Source organism: Mirounga leonina, unplaced genomic scaffold, assembly GCF_011800145.1.
Source record: "Mirounga leonina isolate KUSES-001 unplaced genomic scaffold, KU_Mleo_1.0 Mir_204, whole genome shotgun sequence".
Classification (NCBI taxonomy): Eukaryota; Metazoa; Chordata; class Mammalia; order Carnivora; family Phocidae; genus Mirounga; species Mirounga leonina.
In genome coordinates this window covers 2,898,467-2,922,664 of record NW_023270513.1, presented here as the reverse complement: position 1 = coordinate 2,922,664, position 24,198 = coordinate 2,898,467, and the positions used below count along the sequence as shown (strand labels likewise).

The 24,198-nt window shown below is 56.4% G+C and overlaps 1 protein-coding gene across 4 annotated transcripts; it reads right to left on the bottom strand.

The window, feature by feature from the left end:
• Positions 1 to 67: 67 nt before the first annotated feature.
• Positions 68 to 22,893, bottom strand: MED12 (mediator complex subunit 12). 4 transcript variants are annotated; one of them, XM_035028710.1, is made up of 45 exons: positions 22,596 to 22,893; positions 21,947 to 22,051; positions 21,549 to 21,740; positions 21,253 to 21,412; positions 20,543 to 20,724; positions 20,248 to 20,358; positions 19,869 to 20,123; positions 19,371 to 19,517; positions 18,873 to 18,972; positions 18,613 to 18,749; positions 18,264 to 18,395; positions 17,561 to 17,687; positions 16,881 to 17,110; positions 16,437 to 16,517; positions 16,139 to 16,309; positions 15,792 to 15,936; positions 15,575 to 15,625; positions 15,122 to 15,240; positions 14,776 to 14,919; positions 14,138 to 14,301; positions 13,776 to 13,907; positions 13,130 to 13,357; positions 12,810 to 12,954; positions 12,528 to 12,648; positions 12,038 to 12,139; positions 11,814 to 11,927; positions 11,387 to 11,562; positions 11,028 to 11,207; positions 9,882 to 9,953; positions 9,302 to 9,435; positions 8,970 to 9,131; positions 8,393 to 8,504; positions 8,137 to 8,226; positions 7,505 to 7,614; positions 7,194 to 7,329; positions 6,752 to 6,913; positions 5,276 to 5,650; positions 4,887 to 5,037; positions 4,526 to 4,731; positions 4,291 to 4,368; positions 3,972 to 4,189; positions 2,172 to 2,394; positions 1,846 to 1,956; positions 1,580 to 1,661; positions 68 to 1,369 (listed from the first exon to the last, which is right to left on the bottom strand). In XM_035028710.1, exons 1-45 carry the CDS (start codon positions 22,692 to 22,694, stop codon positions 1,326 to 1,328), a joined length of 6,516 nt encoding a protein of 2,171 aa, XP_034884601.1. In that variant the 5' UTR covers positions 22,695 to 22,893; the 3' UTR covers positions 68 to 1,325. The 4 variants fall into 4 exon arrangements, 3 of the variants coding, with proteins under 3 accessions (XP_034884601.1, XP_034884602.1, XP_034884603.1); XM_035028711.1 differs by having other exon boundaries at positions 4,291 to 4,365; XM_035028712.1 differs by having other exon boundaries at positions 4,535 to 4,731.
• Positions 22,894 to 24,198: the final 1,305 nt, after the last annotated feature.

The window sequence follows — 24,198 nt, the reverse complement described above, 5'->3', positions numbered from 1 at the left end:
TCGCACATGAGTGAGGGCGCCGTGGACCTCGAAGCGGGATTCTGTTTTATTTATTTTTTAATTTTTAGAACTTGGGTATTGATGATCGGTGCTCCTGGCTTTACCAGCACACTTGCCACTTGCCAGTGACCCAGTGCAACTATGGCTTGGATGCTCCCCTGAAGTTGTCGAATCATCTGGTTCCACCCACCCACAAAACTGAGGCTGGTCCTCTTCCAGCCCCAGCTGGGCATACCAGAAGACTCCCTTGTAGTAAACCAGTTGGCTCTCCTGAGTAGCCTTAGATCTAGGGCCTCGAACCTCAAGGCAAAGGGGCCTCAAATGACCCTGCCACAGTTGCAGATGTGACTCTGGAGCAACAGTTTGGAGTTTTCTCTACTGTAAAATGGGAGGGAACAACAGTCATCCTGGGTCACTGCCAAGGTGGGTCATGTGAAAACCAACAGTTCCAGCAACAGAGCGGAGAGAGAGAAAAAAAAGGGGTCCTTTCTTTCACGGGGTCTCTCTTCCTCCTAGAACCATACCCGTCCTTCCACCACCACCAGTTTGATGGGGACACTTGTCACTGGGGGGCCAGTTTTCATCCCAGAAATGTGACTCTCAGGGAAAATTCTCAAAGATGCCGCTTGGTGCATGACGGGGCGCACGTGAGGTGGCAAAAAAAGGGAGGCAGTGTCTGACACACCCTCCACCCTGAAGCCTGTTCAAAGCCCCAGCGTGTGGGATGGGCAGGCAGAAGAATCAGGTGCCCTGGACTTTTCCCCCTCCAGCTTCACAGCCCTTCCCCCGTCCCAGCGCTCTAGACATCCCTGGTCGAGAGAAGCCACGAAGAACCCGCAACATGTAGCGGAGAGGGTAAGCTGCCCTTCTTAAGAAACTAATGGCCCAAGCCTATATAAAACGTTGCCAGGTTGGAGAGGAGAGGAAAGAGTAGCAATCCAGCTGTAATTTAGAAACTGAGGAGAAGGAAGGTAAACAGGGGAGTTGATCGGAAAGGGGACGAAGGCTCTGCCTGCTTGGTCCAGCCCCCAGCACCCTGCCCAGAGCCCGCCCTTGCCGGCCATGCAGAACTCACACACTCCCTTTGCAAAGAAGCTCTGTGTATTGGGTGCAACAGCTCTGGGGTCTCTATATAAATAATATACAAAACCCAACAGCTCAATGCCTCACATTAACAAAAATACTAAAAACTTATTAAAAACGGAGCCTGAGGGAAGAGCCCCAACCACTACTGGTGCTAGCCCGGGAAGGGGACCGGGGATCAAGAGGAAAGGGTGGGGCCACATCCAGTGCACAAGCGGTTCTTCCAGGTTCTTCCAGGTGGCTCAGTAGCGTCCAAATATGTTGGTGCTGGGCTGTGGCTGAGTATCTGTGGAAAACCAGAGATGATCAGGGCCGGCAGACCGAGCAGGGAAGTGGGTTTGCACGAGGAAGGCTATTCAGGTCACCGAGGGAAGGGACGGGATGCCAGGCTTGCCCCCTGAAGCAATCGCCTGAGCTCCCCCAGACCCCCCGCCACACCCACCACCATGCACCCCCTGGGTGGGGGGGCTCTCCCCGGGCAGGAAGGCAGGCTTACTGGAGAGCTGCTGTTGGAGCTGCCGGACCAAAGCTGCCGTCTGTTGCTGCTGCTGCGTCTGCTGAAGCCCCTGGCGCTGGAACTGAGGCGGAAACCGGAAGTGCAACACTGACCCTGAACCTTCCGCTTCCTTCCGCATCCTCCGCTCCTGACCCCCTTTCCGGAGTGCCGTACCGTGCCTCCCACCTCTGCCCAACCCGCTTTGCTTGCTGTGTGCCCGACCTGGGCAGCCGTCCCTGAGCCAGGGGCTGTGGCCCGGCAGCTACCTGGGGCTGGGACTGGGGCTGGGCTTGGGGGGGAGCCGCCTGCTGCTGCTGCTGCTGCTGCTGCTGCTGCTGGTGCGCCTGCTGCTGCTGCTGCTGCTGCTGCTGCTGCTGCTGCGGACAAGGGTGCCGGGCCTCAGCCGCGGCCCTGACAGAGGGGCCCCGTCCACCCCCCTCCCCCCCACGCAGGACTCCCCGGGGCGCTCCCACCAGCCACCCGGAGAGCAGGAACTTCTGCGGCCACTGCTGCGCACCACGGGGTGCCCCCTGGGGCCGGCGCCCACCCCTTCGGGGATGCCGGGGTCCCGCGAGAGGGCCTGGGGCCTCACCCGCAGGATCTGCTGCTGCTGCTGCTGCCGGATGTGGTACTGCTGCTGCTGCTGCTGCTGCTGCTGCTGCTGCTGCTGTTGCTGCTGCTGCTGCTGCTGCTGCTGCTGCTGCTGCTCGGGCAGGATGGATGCCGACCGCACGCCGCCTGCCTGGACGCCCTGCGCGCCCAGCGGGGTCATGGCACCTATCATGGGTGCCTGCTGCAGGGTCTGCTGCGAAAACCTGCAAAGGCCAGCCGTGCGAAGGTCAAGGCACAGCCCCGGCGTGGGGGTGGGAGGGTGGAGAGGTGGGGGCTGGGGGGGGGGGGGAGGGGGGGGGGGGGGGGGGGGGGGTCGGGGGGCGGGGGAGGAGAGGTCCCGGGTCCCTGACCTGAAGGAAACCTGGACAAGTCGCTTCACTCATTCCTCCTGGCACTATAACCAGAAGGGCCCTTCTGGGTTCTGACAGATTTCTCGGTTGGGGAATAAGGGGTAAAGACGTCACCCCGTTTTAGTGGCTCATAACCTTCACGGCGAGGCATCTTCCAATCCTGTTTTCGCCGTTTTGCTCTTACGAGAACGAAAATGAGTCTTAGCACAGGAAAGGCGTTCTAGGAACACCCACTGAGGTGCTTTCTGCTATTGGGGGTGGTGGTCCCCGGGGAACATTTCACGGAGTTCTCCCGCTCTTCCGCCTTCCCACGTAGGGCACAGCCGCAGGCTAGCTCCCGGCCGGACCCTCTGTCTCAGGTCTTCCGTCTCCTTCCCCATGCACCCTATCCCTGCACCCCATATTCATCTGTCAACATGTCAACTCACCATACATGGCTTTCCTGATCAAAAGAGCTCTTTGTGGGACTGTGTCTCAACTCTGCACTGAGCGCTCCAAGCCCCATACCCGCCCGCCCATCCCTGGCCTGTCTCCGGCTACTGCCCCGGGGTGAATTTTACACGCTGTCCACGTGCTTCTTCCCACCCCCCGCCCCCCAGTCACCCTCCTCACTCTGGTCCCTACATCTTCATTCACGCTATGTCGTCTATCCAGACTCCCCTCTCTCATCGTCCACTCCACAAATTCAAATTACAGCTATCCTTCGAAGGCCATCTCAAATCTCACCTCCTTTGGGAAACTTCCTCTGCTGACTCAGGCCCACGATGACATCATTCCATACCTTTTCCAAATTCCCATTTACTTCACGGCGCACAACTGCACACCTGATCATACCTCTCCTCATCGTGTTCTTTAAACGTTCTTCTGTGTAAGTCTTAATCTCCCCAACCAGACAAAAAATTCTCTGTGGCGAGGGACTCCGTATTTTCTAAAATCTCTCCTCACCCTACCCCGTCCTAGCGTAGTGTTGGCCACACAGTGAGCAGCTGACCTCTGGTTCACTCCCCAGCGTTCTAAAACCTAAACTGCAGAGCCTCAAGACATGGTTCCCGAGTCTTAACGGAGGCCTGACTAGCATTCGGCATGGTAGGATGGCTCGGTGGCTAGTCCGCTCCAGCATGGAACTGCTCTACGACCGGCTGGCTGACTCCTTACCACACAGTACATCTAAGAACCCCGGCTCTTTCCTTAGCGTAGCTGTAGGAGTGATTTTCCCCTCTCTGGGCCTCGAAGAAACGTCAGGCAAGCAGACGGAAGACTACCGGTCACCAGGGTCCCTCCCGGCTCTGGCATCTTGTGGCCAGCTAAGCGTTCTTCACTTCTCCAAAAGTTCTGACTAGTCCCATCACCTCCTGGCATGGGTTTTCCCCCACCAGATGCGCCCTCGCAGCCCAGCATGTCTTCATAGCCCCCCCAGATGCCTTGGGTACCTTTGAGTGGAGGCCAGCCCATGTCCGTAGGTTGGGGCCTGCTGGTGCACATAGCCACTGGGCCGCTGTTGCAGGTGGCGAGTAGGATCTACAAGAGTAGGATTGGTAGAAGGGTGGGTGCTCTGATAAGGCTGGCTGGAGTAGCTGGGGGGCACCATGGTACCTGCAGGGCCTGTGTGTTGCTGTAATCCCACATGAGAAACATAAGGAGTATAGCCCTGGAGAGGAGGAGGACAGAGGGGGTCAGGGACAAGGCTGTGCAGGGCAGCTGGCCTCAAGCTGCTCCCCCCCCCCAATTCTCACCCTCTCGTGCCCTCACCTGGGAGGTCTGCAAACCGTAGGAAGAGCTGGGAGTCATCTGATGGACAGATGACTGTCCCAACATCCCCTGGCTCTGCTAGAGGGAAAAAGGAGACAAACTCAAACTCGGGAAACCGCTTTCCGCCATCTCGGTTCTCGTATCTCCCGCTCTGCAAGTCCTTGCAAGTGTCTCCTCAGTCCCGTGACCCTCCAAAGCCCCTCTCCCTGACGGCCCTCCCTACTGCCCCTCTCACTATCTTTGCCTGGAGCTGTTGGCGAAGGCGCTGTCCTTGGGGCACCGCGGGCTGCTGCTGTCGGTACACGGAGGTCTTGTAGGAGGAAGGTTCTAGTCCCATGACTCCAGTCATGGTCGTGGGCAGCACTCCAGGGTAAGGTGGTCGGGTGGGCAGCTTCTGCATCGGTAACCGCACGGGGCGGTACGGGTCCACACGAGGGCCCCCTGGAAAGGAGAGCGGGCTGACCTCTCCTTGTCCCCCTCCCACCCCCCATCCCCGCTCAGCATCCCCCTCATCCACAGATCCTCAGAGATGGGGCATTGGCCCTCGGGCGGGAGGGACGTTCAGGTAACTCTCCTTCCTGGGGGCAGGCTCTCACCTGCAGGTAGTGGCTGGTTCTGGGTGTATAGGCCTATGGAGCCCTGCCTGTAGCTAAGATGGGATATGGAACCGGGGTTAGCGTGGTGCAGGAGGTCTGGAGGCACTGTCACGCCATAGGGGCCACTCCTGCCCGGGCCCATTCCATAGTCCTGTGTGAAGAGCAGAGGAGGAAGGTGAGCGGACTGTAGCTTGGTGCGGTGGGGTGGGGTGAGGTGAACTACAAGGGGTGCAGAGGAGCTAGACCTATGTAGCTCATTCTTGTAATCCTAACGGTACCTCTTCCCCACCCCCTCCCCCGGAAACCAGAAACCGCACAGAATCACGGGGGCGGGGGGGGAGAGAGAGGGGCTGTGGAAGAAGCATAACCGGGCTGGGGGCAACACTAACCTCTGTCTTGGTGGCTGGCTGGCTGCGTTTCTTGCCCTTGGTGGACTTCTTCTTGCGCTCCTCAGTACTGGGTGGAGCGGCCCCGGGTTTGTCAGTTTTGGGGGGCTCTGGAGCCTTTTTCTCGGGCTCTAGCAGGGTGGGAGCAGGGGGCTCCTCATCTTCTGGGGGCAGCGGGAGCGGCTCCAGGTAATAGGCCCGGGGCCGGGGCCGCAGGTGCGTGTGATAGAGCAGCAATCGCTGTTGTTCCTCTCCTCGGGCCACTCGCCGGTCGACCCGGACTGTTCCAAACCAGCCCCAAGAGAGTGGCGCGGATGGCTTCAAGCCCTCGAAAAGATCCCAGGGAGAGATCTTTTGTTTGGTGGAAACCTGCAGACCCTGCTCCAGAAAACGAGACACAGTGAGCTGCTAAGATTGGGAAAACAGAAGACAGACCTTGAGCACTTGTAGGAGAGGGGGAAGGAACTGTTGGCAATAAAAGAAAAAGAAAAGAAAAAACAAAACCCAGGCCCGGGCAGGTTCCGGGGAGACGGTGAGAGGGAGACAGACGGACGCGAACACACATGCATGCCGATACACATACACACTCACAGAGCAGACAGGGTGCAGAGGGCAGAGGGTGATGGGCAGGGGGAGCAGAGACAGACACAGACGCTGACATTCAGACGAAGACACAGACAGAAACGGGAAGGTGGGGAAGAGACTGAAGACCGGCAAAGACAGAGAGAGAGAGAGAGACAGAAACAGGGAGAGAGAGAGAGACAGACACGGGGAAAGAGAAAAACAAGAAGAGAGAGACAAAGAGGCCAGCGGAGAGACACAGGCAGAGAGGGGCTGTGGAAGTGAGAGTCAGGCAGAGAGAGAGAGAGATTCAGACAGACAGACAGATAGGCCAAGAAAAGAAGTGAAGACAATGTATGTACGACTGGGTTGGACTCTAGATTTTAGACTCGGCCTCGTCTTTTCCCTCCCCTCCCTCCGCTCTCCACAGTGATTCGGGTTACTCAACAAATACCGCAGCTGACAGAGACAAGGCGCAGAGAAAGCTGCGTAGAGATGGGTGCGCTGGGGCAGAGGAATGCAGGGATAACAGAGATCGAGCAGTCGGCCAGACAGATGGGTGGGGTACCGGCCAGGGTGGAGGAGGACAGGGTGCTGAGAACCGGGTAGTCTGTTCCAAGGTGGGTGTGGATGGTGGAGGGGGGGGAGAGGTGGGGAGAGGTGGAGGAACAGACCAAGGAAAGAGGATGAGATTCCCAAGATGGGGAGCAGAAAAAAAAAAAGTTCAGCCATCAGCTCCACACCCCAGAGACGGCTCTCACCAGCAGAGCCCCATGGGTTCCCCGGCCTGCTGAGCCTGTCTTAGCCACAAGGTTCATGCAGAGAAAGCTCCTGCCCAAAGGGGGGAAAAGCTGGGTGGGTGTATGGGGGGACTGGTGCCACGACAGGAACGGGGGATGGGAAGGAAAGGGGACGTGCCTCTTTCTTGAAGATGGAATCGAAGCCTGCAATCTTGTTGCCCTTGGTGTCAATGAGGGAGCCCTGTGGCTCACATGTGATGACATCTCGGGTCGGCTTGGGCAGTGGCAGCAGCTGGAGAACTTTTTCCAGACTGTCTGACTGACGCTCCCCCAGCTCCTTCTGCGGGCACAGGAAGATGGGGCAAGGGTTCAAGGACACAGCAAAGGAGAGATGGGAAGTCTCAGGGACAGCAGAGAACCGGGCATGAAAACGACACTCGGTAAACCCTAGCTGTACAAATAACAAAAAAAAAGCGGACGTGGACGGGAAGGGGAGGCAGCTCTGGCCGGAACGAAGTCTCTGAGGCCAGAGAGCGTGAGCAAGGTCAGGGGAGAGGGAGCCGAGGGGCCAGTCCCTCCACCGCCCCTCTCCGAGCCGCGCCCTTGCCTCCTCTGCTCACCCGCAGCTTCTTCACCAGGTTCATGTAGGCACGCTTATTCTCCTCCATGCTGCCCTGAGAGATGCTAGACATGTCCGCGGCCAGGGTCCCATTGATGAGCACGCTCAGCATGTCCAGCACGGTGGTGAAGAGCTCGCTGTGATGAGAAGCCCGGGAGAAAACCAGAGAGGAAAGAGGCTAGGACAGACACCGGCCTCAGGGTGGGACCCGAGCAGGGAGAGCCACGCCAACCATAGGGGGTCATGCACCCAGTGTGGGGGAGGGAGTTCCTCTTGGGTACAATCAGAAAAGAGGGGGTGGGGATGCTTTACTTGTTGGACTGCATGTCAACGGTGCCGCTGATGATGATCTCCAGGAGGAGCATGGCCCACTCAGTGGTCTGCTGGGTGCTGCGCTGCACCGTGTCAAACATGCCCCCCACCTGCCAGGGCCACAACGAGCCCGTCAGATGGCTCAGGGGCCAAGTCTAGCATTTCGGGAAAGCTTACAGTAGAACCCGGCCTGGCTGCCGCTTCGCACAACTCAGGCCACGCGCCAGTCGGACCCATGATCTACTATGTGATTCCAGGCCAATGACTTAATTCTTGGCGCCTCTGGGCCTCGGTTTCCTGAATTAGGAACTGATGGGAGCTGGACTAAGGGATGTCCAGGATTCCACTCAATGTTCCATGGCGGGTTTCTAGGGCTCCAAGGGCCCAGCCAGAATCTAGGATACTGAGGTAGGGTCTCTGCAAGGATCCAGGCCCTCAACCACTTTTAGGTTCTATGTCTTGTGGAGGAGAGCCGGGTCCATACTTGAAGACCCAATGGAAATTGGACCCTCCGTCTCAGCCCCCCACCCGCCCCGGCCCACGGGGTGCGGGTGTGGGGGCGGGCACGGGCTTCTCTGTGGCACAGTTCTAGTCCCACCCGTGTCTTTCTTCTCCCCGGGTCCCCCTCTCACCAGGTTGAGCCGCAGCTTGAGAGCCTCGTGCATGAGCTGCTTTGGTTTGCAGTCATCTAAGTACTGGTTGTCACGCCAGTTATTCACAATCTGAGATAGAAACAAGCATAACACACAGCTCGGGGCATCTTCTCATTTCCATCCCCAAACACCCAAGGTGTTGACCGGAAAGTACCGAAGGTTCTGGGGGACACAGTGGCCTCGGGGGCACCCATCTCTGCCCTCCGGCCCCGCTTGGTAGCCCAGAGGCCTGTACCTGGTGCACCTGGCTGTAGAGGGAGGTGAGAAGGCCCTCACGCTGCTCATCCTGCCCTTTCAGACACGTCAGCACCAGGGATAAGAATGGCTGCTGGCTCAACAGGGACATGCTAGAGAAGGGAGAAAGAGGAAAAGAACAAGAACAGGACCATGGGATGCAAGTCAGGCAGCTTCCAACCTCATTATTCCAAGCCCCAGACTCTGCTCGCTCAAGATCTAGCCTCTTGGGGCACCTGGGTGGCTCAGTCAAACGTCTGCCTTGGGCTCAGGTCGTGATCCCGGGGTCCTGGGGTCGAGCCCCGTGTCGGGCTCCCTGCTCAGCGGGGAGTCTGCTTCTCTCCCTCTACCCCTCCCCCTGCCCGTGGGTATGCTCGCTCTCTCAAATAAATAAATAAAATTAACAAGAAAAAAAACAGATCTAGCCTCTTGCTCAACTGTGCCCACTCTTAACCTCCGATTTTCCACTTTCCTGTGATTTTTTTATCCCCACCCCTCTGTCCCAACTTTTCTTCTTTCCCGGCCCTGCCACCTCTCCCTTCTACCCCTCAATCCTGGTCCCCCCACAGCCGCTTTACCTCTTCTGCTTTTGTCGGTCCCGTTCTTTGCGGGAAGAGGAACCCAGGTGCTGGCCCTTCTCCAGTTCCTCCCCAGCCGCCTTTAACACATGCCCCTGGACTGAGGTGGGCAGTTTAGCAATGAGGGGGGCCACCAGCCACACACCAGAGCGCTCTAGAGAGCTGGAGGACAGATGGAGTACACAGGGTTCCAGAGGAGCCAGGCAAGGGTAGAACAATCCCTCCGCTCCTTGCCTGATGGACAGGCCTAGTATCTCCGCGAGGCTGAAATCATTTACACTAGCAGAAAGGCAACTCATAAGGGGAGGGGTCCAAACACGTTTCTACCCAACCTGAGCACTGGCTTGGTCTTGCTGCTGCTGGGCATGTTGCTGGCAGCACTTCCAGAAGATGACCCCGTCTCTGCTGACTGTTGGAAAACCTCGATTGTGGCCTTGGCGATGTTCTCTAAGAGGGAGTTCATCTCCTGGGGGGGCGGGGTATGAAAGGCACATGGGGTGCTAACTAGGTAACTGGGGGTGAAGGAAAACAGATGGTAGGAGATGAGGGTGGAGAAAGGCATCTGGAGGATAATGAGAGGGGAGAGACACAACTCTGCTGGACGCCGTGTCCTCCAGCACCTCCCTATTTCTCCAATTCCCCATGGTCTTCTCCTCGCACACCTCCTTACCGTTGTGAACACAGAAACAGCCTCCGCCGCCGCCGCCAACCTTCCCTCAAGCCGCAGAGCCTCAACACTCCCGCCCCACCTCCCTATTCCTCAGCCCCACACGTCTGCCATCTTCCCATCCTCTCTTATCTCTCTCAGCTCAAGAACCCGAGGGGAGGACGCAGGTTCTTCTATGGTGGCCCGCCCTCCTGAGGCCCGGAGCTGGAAGTGAGTACGGGAAAGAGGGCCGGGGCACCACTCACATTGTTAGGGGTCTGCTTGATCATGAGCTGCAGCTCCAAAGAAGACTGGCGCATGGTCCACTGGTCCAAGTTCTGTGATAGAGATGCCGGCCCCAAGCTCGTCATCATCATGTCCCCTGCCCCCAGCCACTTACCACCCCAAGGCCAGTTCCTGATCTCTCACAACCTTGAAACACCTATGCGTACAGGTCTGAAAGGAACCTTCGTGTCTCTCACTTAAGGCAAGACTCCACCGACATGACCCCAAATAGTTGAAAAATCTACCCTATTTTAAAAGTGGTTCGGGAAAACTTCACCTTTCCCCAGTCTCCTGTTCCAGAGCCTCACATTCCTTCGCAGGGGGACATTCTCCTTAAAGCTTACCCTAAATCCTTGATGTTAAAGTCAAAGCCTGCTTCTCCGGTTTGAAACCAGCTGCTCAAAGTCCTTCATGGACCTGAAGGCTACTCTGAGTTAATCTCTCTGTGACATTACCTCCTCCGGGCTGAAGAGACCTCATTCCTGTAGCTCTTCCTAATGGCTTTCTTTCTCCACCCTCCCTCCAGTTACCTGAATGTCTGAAGCAGCGTGGAGAAGCAGGGAGTGGGGGGAGGGCACGGGCCTGCCTGGGTTCACCCGCTGACTCTAAACTTACTAGCTGTGTGACCTTGGGCAAATTACTTAAGCTCTTCAAGGCTTGGAGTCCTTGTTGGTCAAACACAGACACCCCTACCTACTTTACAAGGCTGGACAGATTAAATGAGGAGACGTACACAGAGTGCTGAACGCAACACTCAGCACGAAGCAGACGCTCAATAACTGGGAGCTATTCGGTAGTCCTGCTGTTCGTTACTGAACCAGGAGCAAACGCCAAACAAGCAAGGCCCCAACCTAGGCTCCCCAGAGGTTGTGCCTCCCACTGATAAGCTACAGTCCCACTCCCGATAGCCGTGCCCTCAACCAACAGTTGACTCTAGGGTCTAGACCATGTTGGCTTGACTTCTAAACCTACGTTGGAGCTGTTTCTCTCACCACCTTTCGCCCACATCCTCGTCCGTCTTCCTACTTGACCACCCCCCTCTTTTTCTCTCAGGGTCCCCACTGTTTCACCCCAGGCCTGGGCCCCCCCGCCCTGCTTCCTCCAAGACCCCCATCACCGTGGCCTACCTGGAGAATGCGCTTAATGCGCTGCCGCTGGGGGTTTTCCCCATCCTCGTTGTCCAGCAATCGATATGGGTAGCAGATGAGCTGCATGAGGCGCTGGGCCTGGGCGCTACTCAACACTGGGTCTTGCAGGTCGTTGCTGTCCTCACACAGTGATTTAAGGCAACGCTCTCCTACCCATTCCTGAAGAAGCTGATAATCAGGGCACTGGGGCAACCAGTGAGGGGGTAAGGAATAAGGGGGATGGGCTGGGGGTTGACGAGGGACATGATATATAGGAGGAACGTGGCGTGATCGTGGCTGGAAACAGGACTATATTATATAAAGGCATTTAGGAGATTTGGGGGGAAGGTGAGACTGACCTGTTGGCAGATGCTGCGTAGCACGTACTTGGCGTAGACATCCAGACTGGCTGTCTCCACAGAGATGTTGCGGCCACCCTGCCTCCGACCGCCACTGCCACCTCCTCCCTCCTCCTCTGGAAGTTCTTCTGTTCCTCCTGTCACAGTGAAGCCCGAACCCTTCAGTTCCGCATCCCCTGTGGTTCACGGGCGGGAGATAGGGAGGGCAGAGTGAGATCTGAACACAGTGTAGAGACCCAGCCCGGACCCACAGAGGCAGCAACTCCCTAAATCCTGCCATACGGGACAGAAATATACTTCCCTCCCTCCTCTCCTCCCCAAAGGTCAGAGAGACCACCTTCGGGAGGGAGAAAGACTGTCCCTTGTAGTTTAGCTGGCACTCCACCCCACACACACTTCTGGCACCACTCCCTTCCTACCCCCATACCAAGTACAAACACAGCCTTGAGAACAGCAAACACAGCTCCATCCACTATGCGGTTCTGGGAGGCAGCCAGCAGGTGGCGGTCACAGGAGGAACGGATTCCTACTGTAGGCTTGTCTGGGGAGGGAGCTGAAGTCAGGGGAAGCAAAAGTAGAAACAGCGGGCGGGGGGGGGGGGGCGTTAGCCACACTTTCTACTGCTGGCTGGCTCAGATCAGGGTCACTTACTTCCATCCGACTGGCAAGGATTGAGCTGAGGTGTCTTGAAAAGGTGGAGGAGGATGCGGCAGGTAAGCCGGGCCCCCGGCTCAGAGTCCTGTTCACTGCAAGCTAGAAAAAAAAAAAAAAAAGGAAAAGAAAGCAAATTGGACAGGGCGAAGGGAGACCGTATGTGGGTCTGTGGGTGGTGAAGGGCTGCAAGGGACAGCGAGGTCAGGGAAAAGGAGAAATGACAAGATAATGCTGGAGGAGAGGTGGGGCAGCCAACTGTCTTGCAGGGCGAGGGGAGTCCTTCGGAGGGTCAAAACACAGAAAGACCGGAAAGATTGGGGCGGCCAACGCCAGGTTAGAAAGAGGCCGCTCCCAGCCCGAGGCACGCCACTGGACTGGCCTCTGGCGGTACCGTGGAGCCCCGCACTTAACAGTGAGAGTGTGGCCATCGGGTGTCTAGTCAAACTTGGGGTCCAGAAATTCTAGGGGTTACGGATTGGCGGTTCACCAGCATTAAGGAGCGAAGGGATGGCAGCACAGCGAATCAGGTCCTCGAGGAGCAGACACTGCCGAGCGATGAGGATGGCAACAAAAGTAGCCAGGGAGTCGTGAAAAGACAGGTCACTGACCTGGAGGAAAAAGCAGACAAGACATCCCGCCTCAGTGTGCAGAGAGGCTGCCAACGCAAAGCGGTAGGCCCTCGCTCCGCGGGCCTCTGTCCTTCTGCTACCTCGACCACCGGGACCAGCCCCCGCCCCACGGCCCAGCGGGACCCTGGCCCAAGTCTCACATCTACATTGCAGAGAAGGTCATTGAAGCCACAGGTGCCATTGTTAGAGGAGCAGCACAAGGCCTTCAGGACCCCCAGCCACTCGGCGCTCAGTGACTTGCAGTAGCCCGTCAGCTCCGCACACAGGATGGCGATGTCATTCACCCTGGGGAGAAGTACAAGCGCCCTCAGGAAAAACCTCGTTCCACAAAACCTCAGACTCATTAACTTTTCATCTCCACCCCAAAAATAACCAAGGTTGCCGTACCTCCCGGGCATCTCATCCCTCCCAAACTCAGGCAGGAGCGTGGTGCCCGTTCCCCACTCAGTACGCCCCATACCTATCGGGATCATGGTGCCCCACACAGACGTGCATAAGGGCATTGCAGACAAAGCTGTAGCGGTTAGCGGGGTTCTCACTAAGACTCTTGCCTAGCCCCGTGTAGGTGAAGGTGTGAGCTGCAGGGTTCTCCAGAGTGTCAATCATGAACTCGGGTGCCCAGCGCATGTTGGATTCTGAGGGCTCCACGTTGCAGTAGATGGTGTTTTTCACCTTGGAGCAGAAGTCGCTGCAGGGGTGGGAGAAGGGACGTGGTAGTGTTGGAGAGGATCTGGCGAGGCAGAGGGGTGGTTGGGAAGGGGGAGAGGAGAAAAAGAGCTAGGCCCCGGGGACCTTGGGACAAGCAAAAGGGAGATGGGACCAAGCAGAGTGGGCGGGACAGGGACCCAGTGAGAACAAGGCGTGGGGGCCTCTGGAGGCCAGGAGGAGGAGGAGTGTGGGCCCCCGTAGAGATGGGCTGGAGGCCAAGCTGATAAGGAAGAGAAGGAAGCAGGCCTACTCTCTGGAACCAAGAACATGTGAAGGACAGAGCTCCCAGAAGGCCAGAGACAGCAGGGTCCTGGGCTGTGCTCTGCTCCTGAGTTGAGTGGTAATGGGAAGGAGATGGGCCAAGGTCCCACTCTCTACCCTCACCTCCCATCTCTTACCTGAAGAGCTCCCCAAATTTGCTCTTTAAATGGCTACAGGAGGTGTACAGATCATAGAGATAAGCAAGGATACAGCGTTCCGCAGAGGAGCCATCTGACCGGTTCATCCCATGCTTCACTACGCCACACAGCCTGTCACGAGGGAGCAAGGTTGAGACATGGCGGTCAGTGGGTGCTGTGCACGGGCCAAGGCACAAAGGTCCCCAGACACAGGCTCATGACTCTTGGCAGTAGTCTCCCCTTCCCACCCAAATGGCAGGCCCTTTCCCATGGTGAGAGCCCCCCATGTCCTTTGGGGGCCCACTTCCCCCGGCATTCACCAGAGTCCCGCGCCGTCCACTTATTCCGCAGCCCCTGCTTACCCTTCAAAGACCTGGGCCATCTGGTCCTGGTTGAGGATGAGGCAGGCATGGTAGTGCCGCAGGACGGCCACGATGCACAGGCACAGGCTGGTAGTGTAGCTGCCCACCAGATCCGAGGACTTGAGGAGCAGCTCGGCCTCGACTACGCTCAGTTCGTTCAGGAGCTAGCAGAGCCAGCGTGTGTGGGGGTGGGGTGGAGGAGAAATGAGAAGAGGCCCGCGTGTTCTATATGACCCCTCTTCCCACCAGGCAACTGCCCAGGCAGGCCTGAGCCCCTTCCCACTGGAGCCGCCTCAGTCTAGAAGGGCCCTGTTGCCACACGCCACTGTCCTTTATTAACACCACAAGCCACATCGACGATCTAACCCATCTCTAGGATACAATTCTATGAACTCCACAGCAGGAGCACAGTCCGTACCCAACGCTCTCATCTATCTCTTGGGCCTCCCTGCGGAGCACGTGAGCCTCTAGTCTGGCCTTCTTAGCTCGTGTTCCACTTGACCCTCTGGCCCCCACTGGGCTAGCCTTCCTGCCCATCCCAAGTAGCCTGGGACACGGGCTTGAGCCCCAACTCTCGACCTCGTGACCCTATACAGCACAAACGCCTTCCTCCACCCTCATTTCCCCAACTTCCCCACCTGAATGGCAAAGTCGATGAGGCCACTGATGCTGAGGGAATATTCCATGAGGTCGAAGATGAACTGCACATGCTGCACCAGAGGCAAGTGGTATGACATGCCAAGGGCAAAGCTCGTGATCTGCTCCAGAACATTCCGGGAGACCTGATAAGGGCAGTGGGAGTGAGACGGGAGTGGAGAGAGGCAGGAAGAACCAGAGAAGCAAGAAAAGGAGGATGGCGGACGGGGATGAGACCCAGGAGGCTTAGCCTGCCTGGGAGCGGGGGGAGAAAAAAAAGATAAGGAGGAAAGGAAAACAGGGCAGGACGGCAGAATGTTGGGGTGGGGGCAGGACTTAGGCCCACACCTGAGCCGTGACCTGGTGCTGGTCATAATGTGAAAGGTGCTGGAACTTAGCAAAGATATCTTCAGCAGTGGGGAAGGCTTCAGGCCGGTTGCGTCGCCGCTTCTGCCCGTCCTCCCCACCTGAGGGGACAGTGGAAAGGGAGCAGTCAGGATAGGGAAGAGAACTAGTTGACTGGGGGGTCGGGAGGGGGGTATGGAGAGAAGGCTATGGGTGGGGGGGGAGGGAAGGGAGGGACCGGGGAAGGAAGGCAGGGAGGAAGGGTGGGAGGGAGAAAGGGAGAAGGGAAGGGAGGGTCGAGGAGGGGGTGGGGGAGGGATGAAGGGAAGGGGTCAGTGAAGCAAAGGTTTGGAGGACCACAGACTACGTGGACCTTAGAGGAATACATACAGGGAGGTGCTAGGTCGAGGGAGGGGAGGGGGGAGGGCGGGCAGTATGGGGCTTACTGTGAGGTACCTAAGAATGTCAGGTCTCCAGGATTCAGAGGCACAATAGGAGCAAGCTGGTCTGCAGAGGGGGGGAATGAGGGGGGAAGTTTCAAAAGGACTAGAGCTCTCAGGAGACTCCAAGAGACAGGACATGGGGACATGACTGGGGGTTCCCTGAGCTGGGGAAAGGGACACTGACTAGGGCACTCCTAGGGGGAGATCTGTTTCAGGAGCCTCAAACCCACCAGTTTCTGCTGTCCCCTTGCGGTTCAGAACCTTCAGGATATCCTTGGTAATTTTCTTGATGGCATGGCGGGCATCATCTCGCTGCTTCCCCACCCCAAACAGTACGACCAACCGCTGGTTGCACTCATGGCTGCATGACTCCTCCTGCATCCCAGCAGCACCATCAGACTCCGGCACGGGTCTCGCTCCCTCCTCTCAAAAGCATGCTCCATGCCCCTCAGCATCCCAGTGCTCAAGCCCTTCCCAGCGCGCCACACCCGCAAGAACAGCTCCAACCCCTCAGCGCAGTCCTTGGACAGAAACCCCGGCTCAAAACCGAGGTCTCGAGGAGCTCGCGGAACAGTACCTGGGGGATGGGAAAGTGCGTGGCGTACTGCACATGCCGCGGCTGGTCATAAAGAACCCCAAGGGTCCCTTCTATCTTCTCCTTGGGCGGGGGCTTCACCTCCTTCTCAACATCTGGCTTCTCGGGGGATGGACTGCCCTTCCCCTCACAGGGCATAGTAGGGGAGAACAACTGAGAAAAGGCGAAAGGGCAGAACATTTAGAGGGTGAAAAGGGGGTCAGGGGCACAAAGAAATTCCCCAGAGGCATAATGGGAGGACCTCGGGAGCTGGATTCTTCCACACCGGGATCGGACTTACTGAGAAATCAGGCTTCTCCATGTCCTCGAAGAGCACACTGGAACTAGGGTCAATGTCCATCGACTCCGAGAGCCCTGGGTCCTGAGGGCACAGAACATAAGCCAAGTGGCTTTAGCCCCAGGGAGCTGCTCCCCACCACCTGGAAAGGTCGAAGCTGGAGGGAGGAGACCGTGTTGGGCAAAGCACCGGATCTGGAATCGAGCTTTGACAGGTCATGTACCCGCCTCGTGCCTCATTCCCTTCAGCTTCAAAGTGGGGGATCGGAACACCTCACCCCACTGCGAGGAGCAAACGCCGACCACGGATGTGACAGGGCTGGGCCGGCCCCGGAACACCGAGCCAATACCATTCTCCTTATTAGGGAAGGGGTACCCAGAGGACTCTGCGAGCCAGGAAGATGGGGCTGTCCGAAGGAGGCAGCGAGGGCAAGACAAACCCGCTCACCTCCAGCTTGCTACTGCTGCTGCCCTCGGCCTCCTTGCGCTCTGAGTCATCAGCAGGGTCATCAAAAGGAGACGGAGGCCGGGGGCCAGGAGCTCCAAAGGCGAGGTCCCCCCGGGAGATGAGGGTGCAAGTGTACATGTTGTGGGAGAAAACATCGTGTCGAATCAGCTCACAGAAGAGCAGGACCAGATTAAAGAACTCCACTCGCTCACTCTCACTTCGGGGGTCCGCTGCATGGAGGGAATGAGAAAAGAGGGCTTAGGGAGAGCACAAGACTCGGGCAGCAAGGGAGGGAAGCACACCGGAGGCACAGTGCTCCTAGAGTACCTGACGTAGGCAAGACGAGGAGCGACCCCCCCCCCCAAACAATTGCGGGACAAAGTGCGGTTGGTTCACCCCACTCCTGCCCCACCCACCGCCTTGGAAAGGAAGAGAGCATCCTTGCGGCTCTCTGTGTGTGGGAATGCTTCGGGCGTGAGGTCTTGTTTTTATTCTTCTCTTTATTCCTTTATTCTGCTCAACTGTAAGATCATCAGAGGCTAGAATTATACCCAAAACCCAGTCTGCATAAAGCCCAAGACAGAAAGAGACATCAGAAGGCCCTTCGCTATGCTTCCCAGCGACAGCAGCGGGTAACTGAATCTAGGCGGAGGTAAGCGGAGGGTGGCAGGGGTTCGTACTCAGCATGGGAGCCTGGGTATCCAGAAACTGCAGGAGAACATCCTGGAAAATGGGAGCACTGGGAGCAGAAAGGGAGCCAGAGGCAATGGAACCCTTCTCATCTGCGGCTTCTGATTCTCCACAACGCTGTAAGACGAGACAAGAAACCCTAACATCGGTTTTGTCCTGCTTCTTCACCTCTCCACACACAATGCTTGAACTGCCACCCGTTTCGCCTCCACCCCCAAGCTCTGTGCTTCCATCCCCGCTTTGACCTCCGTTTTCTTTTCTTTTTTTAAAAGAACTATTTTATTTATTTATTTGACACACAGAGAGAGAGCGCACAAGCAGGGGGAGTGGCAGGCAGAGGGAGAAGCAGGCCACCCACTGAGCAGGGAGCCTGACGCGGTGCCCGATCCCAGAACCGTGGGATCATGACCTGAGCCGAAGGCAGACGCTTATCGACTAAACCACCCAGGCGCCCCACTGACCTCCGTTTTCTTTACCACCTCCCAACTGAAGCCCTGCCTGCTTCCCTAACTCCAACATCGATCTACTCCTTCCTACTGTTGCCTTAGGTCCTCAACTTTCCCTTTCGGTTCCGTACCCCTTCTGTATTCTCACAACTTGAACTTGGGTTCCGCTACTCAGCTCCATCTGTCTCCAGCCCCAGCTGCCACTGCCCCATCGGCCAACCGCGTTCTCTCATCTCTGCCCCCTGACCTCGGCCTCAATCTCGGCCTGTCTCTTCTCCAGCAGCTTGGCTACCACCATAGCACGATGCCGACCAGAACGCTTGCAGCTGACGGCCCATTCACACAGTAATGATACTACGGCGTCATCATCCGAGGAGATCTGGAGACCAAAGGAAGACGGGGTGAGCAGGGTAGTGTTGGGGATAAAGTACCGTGCTCCAATTTCTTCAAGACCGGGCCCCATCTTAAAACATCCCAGGCCCAGGAAGATCATCTCTTCACACATCCCCAGTGTCCGTGCCTTGCCATGCCTTCCCCTCAGGCATACTGTTGCTCTTGCCACGTGCTTTGCTCCTTCTGTTCCCCTTCTTGCTTACCTCGTGCCCGTCCTTGCTAGGGCCCAACCCAAAGATTCGGTTACAAAGGGAGTCGAGAGAGTTGCTGAAGTCAGAGCGCTCAAAACTGTGGCTGTCCAACACTTCCAAAGTATGGAGCACCCGTCCAATGGTGAAGCCTCGGGAGGAAAAGCGGTAAAGGGGACTTAACAAGAGGCCCAATGCATCCGACTCTCAGGTCGCTAGGTTCTTACCATCCCTTCCTCGAACATCCTTCTTACTCTCTGTCCTCTGGCACCCACCTGCAGTGGCTTCCTGGCACTTATCGAAAGACCAGCGAACCTCAACCGCCTGTCCTCGCTCCTTGATCTGCTGCTCAATCTCGCGCAACTTTGCACGGACCTGCAGTATGGGAAAAGGAGGGCTTTGATTAAGGATGCACCAAGGCGTACAGCAGGCCAGGGTCTAGGCGCAAAGGACAGTACAAGACTCCAAGTCACTATTTCTTTTTTTTTTTTTTTTAAGATTTTATTTACTTATTTGACAGAGAGAGAGAGGGAGAGGGAGAGAGCATGAGCCAGGGGGAGAGGCAGAGGGAGAGGGAGAAGCAGACTCCTTACTGAGCAGGGTGCCCGGCGTGGGGCTCGATGAAGGAACCCTGGAATCATGACGTGAGCCAAAGACAGACGCGTAACCGACTGAGCCACCCAGGCGCCCCTCTAAGTCACTATTTCTGAAAGAGCAACTCAGCTTCCCATCTCAATCCAGAGGCCACCAGGCTGGCTCCTGGGGGAACTTACCTGCTGAGTAAAGGCACTGTTGCCCTCTGGCATGGGCAGGTTGGAGGGGGCAATAGGCAGGTGGTCAAGTGGTGAGCCAGTCTTAATGCGGCTATCGGTCAGCGAGTAGTGCCAAACCAGGGCACTAGGACAGCACAGGAGGATGGTCTGCCGGACAGGAAGAGCTAAGTCAGGCTCAGTTCCCACAGCTACCTCTCTAGAACCCCATTACAAGACCCCAGCTTGAGCTTTCTGGTCCAACGTTATTCTGAGTCCCTGACGTAGCACCTCTCCGTCTCTGAGCCCCTCCCCTCATCCCCTCTCCTAAAAGGCTCTGGGCCTACTATTCAGTCCTGGAAAGGAACTAACATCCCAGGAACGAGAAGCAATAATCTCCAAGCAAGTACTCACAGTGCCTGCTCCCACCTCCCACTGAGAATCACCCCCATTCTCCAGGACGGGCATCCAGGTCTTCTCGGGATGCTTCTTAATGCTTCCTTGGGCCCACCCGGCACCTACCTGAAGGATACAGCTGAGGCCAAAAACCAGGGGCCGGTGCTGAGGGCACATCAACAGGTCGCTAAAGGGTGTAGAGGGTGCGCTGCTGGTTGGGGGCTGAGGAGCAGGGGTGGCGGGCAGTGTGCTTGTCGACTGAGCGGACATAACGTGAGATGAGTGACTGCTCACGCCATCCAGTTGCAACGCCAGTCTCCGGGTACAGAAGTAGGCAAGGCGGCGGGAGAGGTACGCAGACTGAACGAATTCCCCCGAGTACTGTGAAGACATGCCCATCAAAACCCCCAGTTCTCCCAGAGGGACAGGGCACTCACGTCTTATTCCTCCCCAGATCCTCCCTAGACAACCCCCCCCCCCACCCCCGCCAAATCCTAGGTCTTACTCGAAGCAGCAGGGGCAGCAGCAGTTTAAGCAATTCATCCTCTCCAGGGCGGATTTTCTCAAAACACTCAAGGACCCAGGTCAGGAACTCATGTCTGTCCAGCATTCCATCCTATGGGTCCAAGGAGCGGGAGGAGTATTAGTTTCCCTGGAGACTATTAATAAGGCAGATAAAGTAAATGGAAGGAGGAAGAGAACCGCAGCTGGAGCAAGCTAGCAGGCAGATTCTGTCCTGTCCTGGCAGAATATGAGGCCACGCTCCACCGAGGTGTCACGTGACATGCCCGTCTTCCTACCTGAAACATGAACATGGCCAGCTTCTCGTTGTAGTCCCACTGCCGGATTGCCACCTCTACGTCATGGGGCAAGGGCCCTATAGTGGACCCACAGCCCCCACTGCCTGCAGGCCCTGGCCGGTAGTACTCGGCCATCTTTTGCAGCTGCTCCCATAAGTATTTGGTGATGATCTGAGTCCATTCTAGGAGAAAGGTGGAGAGAGGGTTATTTCACACCGTCCCTCTGCTTAGAACATCTTCTGTCCCCGCCCCACGCCCACACCCCCAGTCACCATACTTCTAAATCCTATTCATCCTCTCAGGCTCTGGTCCAATGCCACCTGCTCAAAGCCTTCCCAGGTGTCCCCCAAAGAAAGTAATCCTTCTGTCCACTGAAGTCTCAGAAAACCTTTCACCTTCTCTTGAGACACACACACACACACGCATGCATACACATACTTTCTCTAATTATGTGATTCGTACATATGCCTTAGCATCCCTACCAGATTACAAGCATCCTAAGGGTGGGAATAAGGGACCAGTCCCCTTGACAGCCCAGTACATGCACACAGTAGATACTCAAGACACTCAACGTTTACCAACGGAGTGAATGCAAGACACATGCAGAAGCAAGGAATACAGACGAGGAAGGAGAATAAGTCCAAGGGTCTCTCTGTCATCACTCCTTGATGCGATCAGTGGTGGGACCCGTGGTATTAGGAGTTACTCACCCATGAAGGGGTCAATGACATGTCTCTTCTTCACCTTGGTCTCACTGATTGCTGCGTAGTAGGCACAGGTCATCTTAATGAGCCAGGCGGCCCGCATCACAGGCACTGTGTACTTGGCTAAGTACCCAAACACTTCTTCCTTTTTACTGAAAATGGGGACCTGGACAGACATCACAAATAATGAGACCTCTATCACCCCTACAAGCTGGCACCCACGTAGCTTAATCTGGGAATAGGAGAGTACTTCACACCCACGCTCCCCATCTTGGCCTGGAGACCAGGAACAAGCACCTCACCTTTTTGGCTAGTTGCGTGAGTGGCTTGGTGCCAGCCAGGTCAGTGAACCAGGTGTTAATGGCACTCTGGGATCGTGCAGTCACCAGCCAGAAGTTGTCCTTCTGGTTCACTTGGGGCTTTCTGCGACCAGTGTCAGGGAGGGTGTTACAACGTAACTTCTCTGCAATAATGCTGCTGAAGTTGGAACTGATCTGAGGGAAGGAAAGTACACCTCAGAAAAGTCAGAAGAGGCAGAGAGGTGGTCATGCCTCTGATCACTGATACCAATGTGGTAGCATTAGGTTATGAGGGAAAACTCAGCCATTCAGGTTGTCCCTTTAGGTCTTCCCAAGCCAGGGCCTTTGCTCCTTCTCAGATTCTTCCAGGCTTTTCCTTCAGCCTGGCAGGGTTATCTCACCTTGGCAGGATTGAAGTTGACGTTCTTGGCACTGCCATGTTCATCCCCAGAGACAGCAGGCTGGTTATTGAAACCTTGTTTTACATTCAAGGCCGTCAGTTCATCCTGAGGCAGGAAAACGATATTTTAGCTTTTTTCCCCTCCCCTGGGGGTGGTGGTGGTGGGGGAGGAGGGCAGGAGAAGAGAAGGGAACAAACGGGGGGGGGGGGGGTAGGAGGAGGATTCTGAGTAGAACAGATTGTTATTTAAAGCTAGGCCCTTATATTCATTTGGACCCCACCCTCACCCCCACAGTCACTAAGATTTCCAATCAGCCAGCGCTCGCTCAACATCACTCTTCCTTGCAAGCTTGCAAGCAGCCGTAGCTCACCGAGCTGCCTCAGACAACTTTCTGAGGTGTGTGTGTGTGTGTGTGTGTGAGGAGGGGGGGCGCCTCCAGCGTAGCCCCTACATCATTCCCTATTCACACCCGGGAGCCCCCCCCCCCCCCAGGTCCCACTCTCGCACACCAGCCCACTTTACTCTTACCCCTTTTGGGACTTTGGCTCCCACCAAACCGCCCCGCCCCCCCCTCACCAAACCATCAATGCTTCCTCCTCTGCCGACCGCTTGCCTCAGGCCCCCTGGGAGCCCGGATTTTTGAACGCACCTCCTTCTGTTTGGGATCTTGAGGGTACACATCGGGAGGGCCCAGCCGCGGCCGCTTCAGGGGCCGGTGTTCGTAGCTCAAGATCCCGAAGGCCGCCATCTTGCCCAGCCCGTAGCGCCAGAGGCGCCAGCCGGGGCCGGCTGAGGGGGGGAGGGGGAGAGGGAACCGACAAGGGGGGCGGTGGTTCCGAGGACGGCAGCCGAGAGACAACAAGGGGCACGTTAGAAACTCTCGATCGTTGCCGGAAACTACCGAGGGGAACCGAGGGACGCCGGGAACCGTCGGACAATACCGACCGCAGCGGGGGCGGGGCCCAGCCCGGCGTGGGGCGGAGCTCCGCGGCCGCGGAGCTTTCGGGCCCGCGCGGCTGAAGATGGATTTCACTGCCCAAGTATCTGCGAAACGTCCTCGAGCAGTCCGGTGTGCCTGGGGGGTGGGGGGTGGGGCGCGGGGGTACGTGGCCCCGCGAGGCGGGAGGCAGCCGCGAAGCCGAGCTCTAAGCTGAAACCGGGTCCCCAGTGCCTCGCTCGGGTCTCGGCCTGGAATCGGTGCTCAAGGGTATTTGCCTCGGTTAGGAACTCTGCCTTTCACCCTAAACCACTTCTTCCTTTCCGAGTTTCTGCATCTGAAAAATGGGTGTACTGTTACCTCCTTCAAAGGCCTGTTGTGAAGATTAGAAACTGTCTGCATAAGAAAGCACCTATTAAACCCCTGAAAGGCCAGCTCTAATCCCTCAAGGTCTTTATGGTCTGGCCCTGAGGTTCTTAACCTTTTATGATTCGCAGCCCCTTTAAGATGCTGATGGGCGCTATGGGCCTTCCCAGGAAAAGTTACAGAGGGAAACGAAATGTTACATACTTTCCAGGGAAATTCTTAGAGCCCCTAAATGTCAACAATGTATCCCCTAAGTGTTCGTGAACTCCAGCTTGAGAAAGAGGCACCTACTGTGTCAGATGCTTTCCAGACATCATCTCCTTTAACCTGCAAACAGCCCCATGAGTTCCAGATGATAATTGTCTCCATTTTGTGGATGAGCAAGCTGATTTTCAAAGAGTGAAAGTTCACTTACTTGCCCGATGTCATTCAGGTACTGAGAAACAGAGCTGAGGTTAAGATTTTTTTCTGGACTCTTGGGCCTTTCTGTGATGGCAGATTGCTCTTCAGAGAAAAGATGGAGTGCTATAATAAGAGTAACAGATAACAATAAATAAAAAAACTGATAAAATTAGCAAATAGCAAAAATAACACTAACAAAATGCTATTGAATCACAATGGGAAGACAAATTAATTCTGACTGGGGTGAGGAAAACATATCGGAGGAGGTAACATTTGAGCTAGCCCTAAGAAATTGTAACCCACAGAACATTAGGGTGGGTTAGAACGTAAGCACAGCGCCTGGCACATATTTAAGGCTCAATAAATGTTTGCTGAATAAACAATTTCTACAAAGTGTCTCCAATCAGCTCTGTGTTTGGGGGAAGACAAATCTGGCAATAAGATGACAAATGTAGGTTAGAGAGCCCGGGCCTTCAGAAAGGAAGGTCAGGGGCACCTGGGTGGCTCAGTCGGTTAAGCGTCTGCCTTCGGCTCAGGTCTTGATCTC

Coding starts and splice junctions, on each gene's coding strand:
- MED12 (XM_035028710.1), bottom strand. CDS start 22,694: ATGGCGGCCTTCGGGATCTTGAGCTACGAACACCGGCCCCTGAAGCGG. Junction 18,973..19,370: donor ACAGTGCCTTTACTCAGCAG/GTAAGTTCCCCC, acceptor CCCATACTGCAG/GTCCGTGCAAAGTTGCGCGA. Junction 5,651..6,751: donor ATTCCATCTTCAAGAAAGAG/GCACGTCCCCTT, acceptor TTTCTGGAGCAG/GGTCTGCAGGTTTCCACCAA.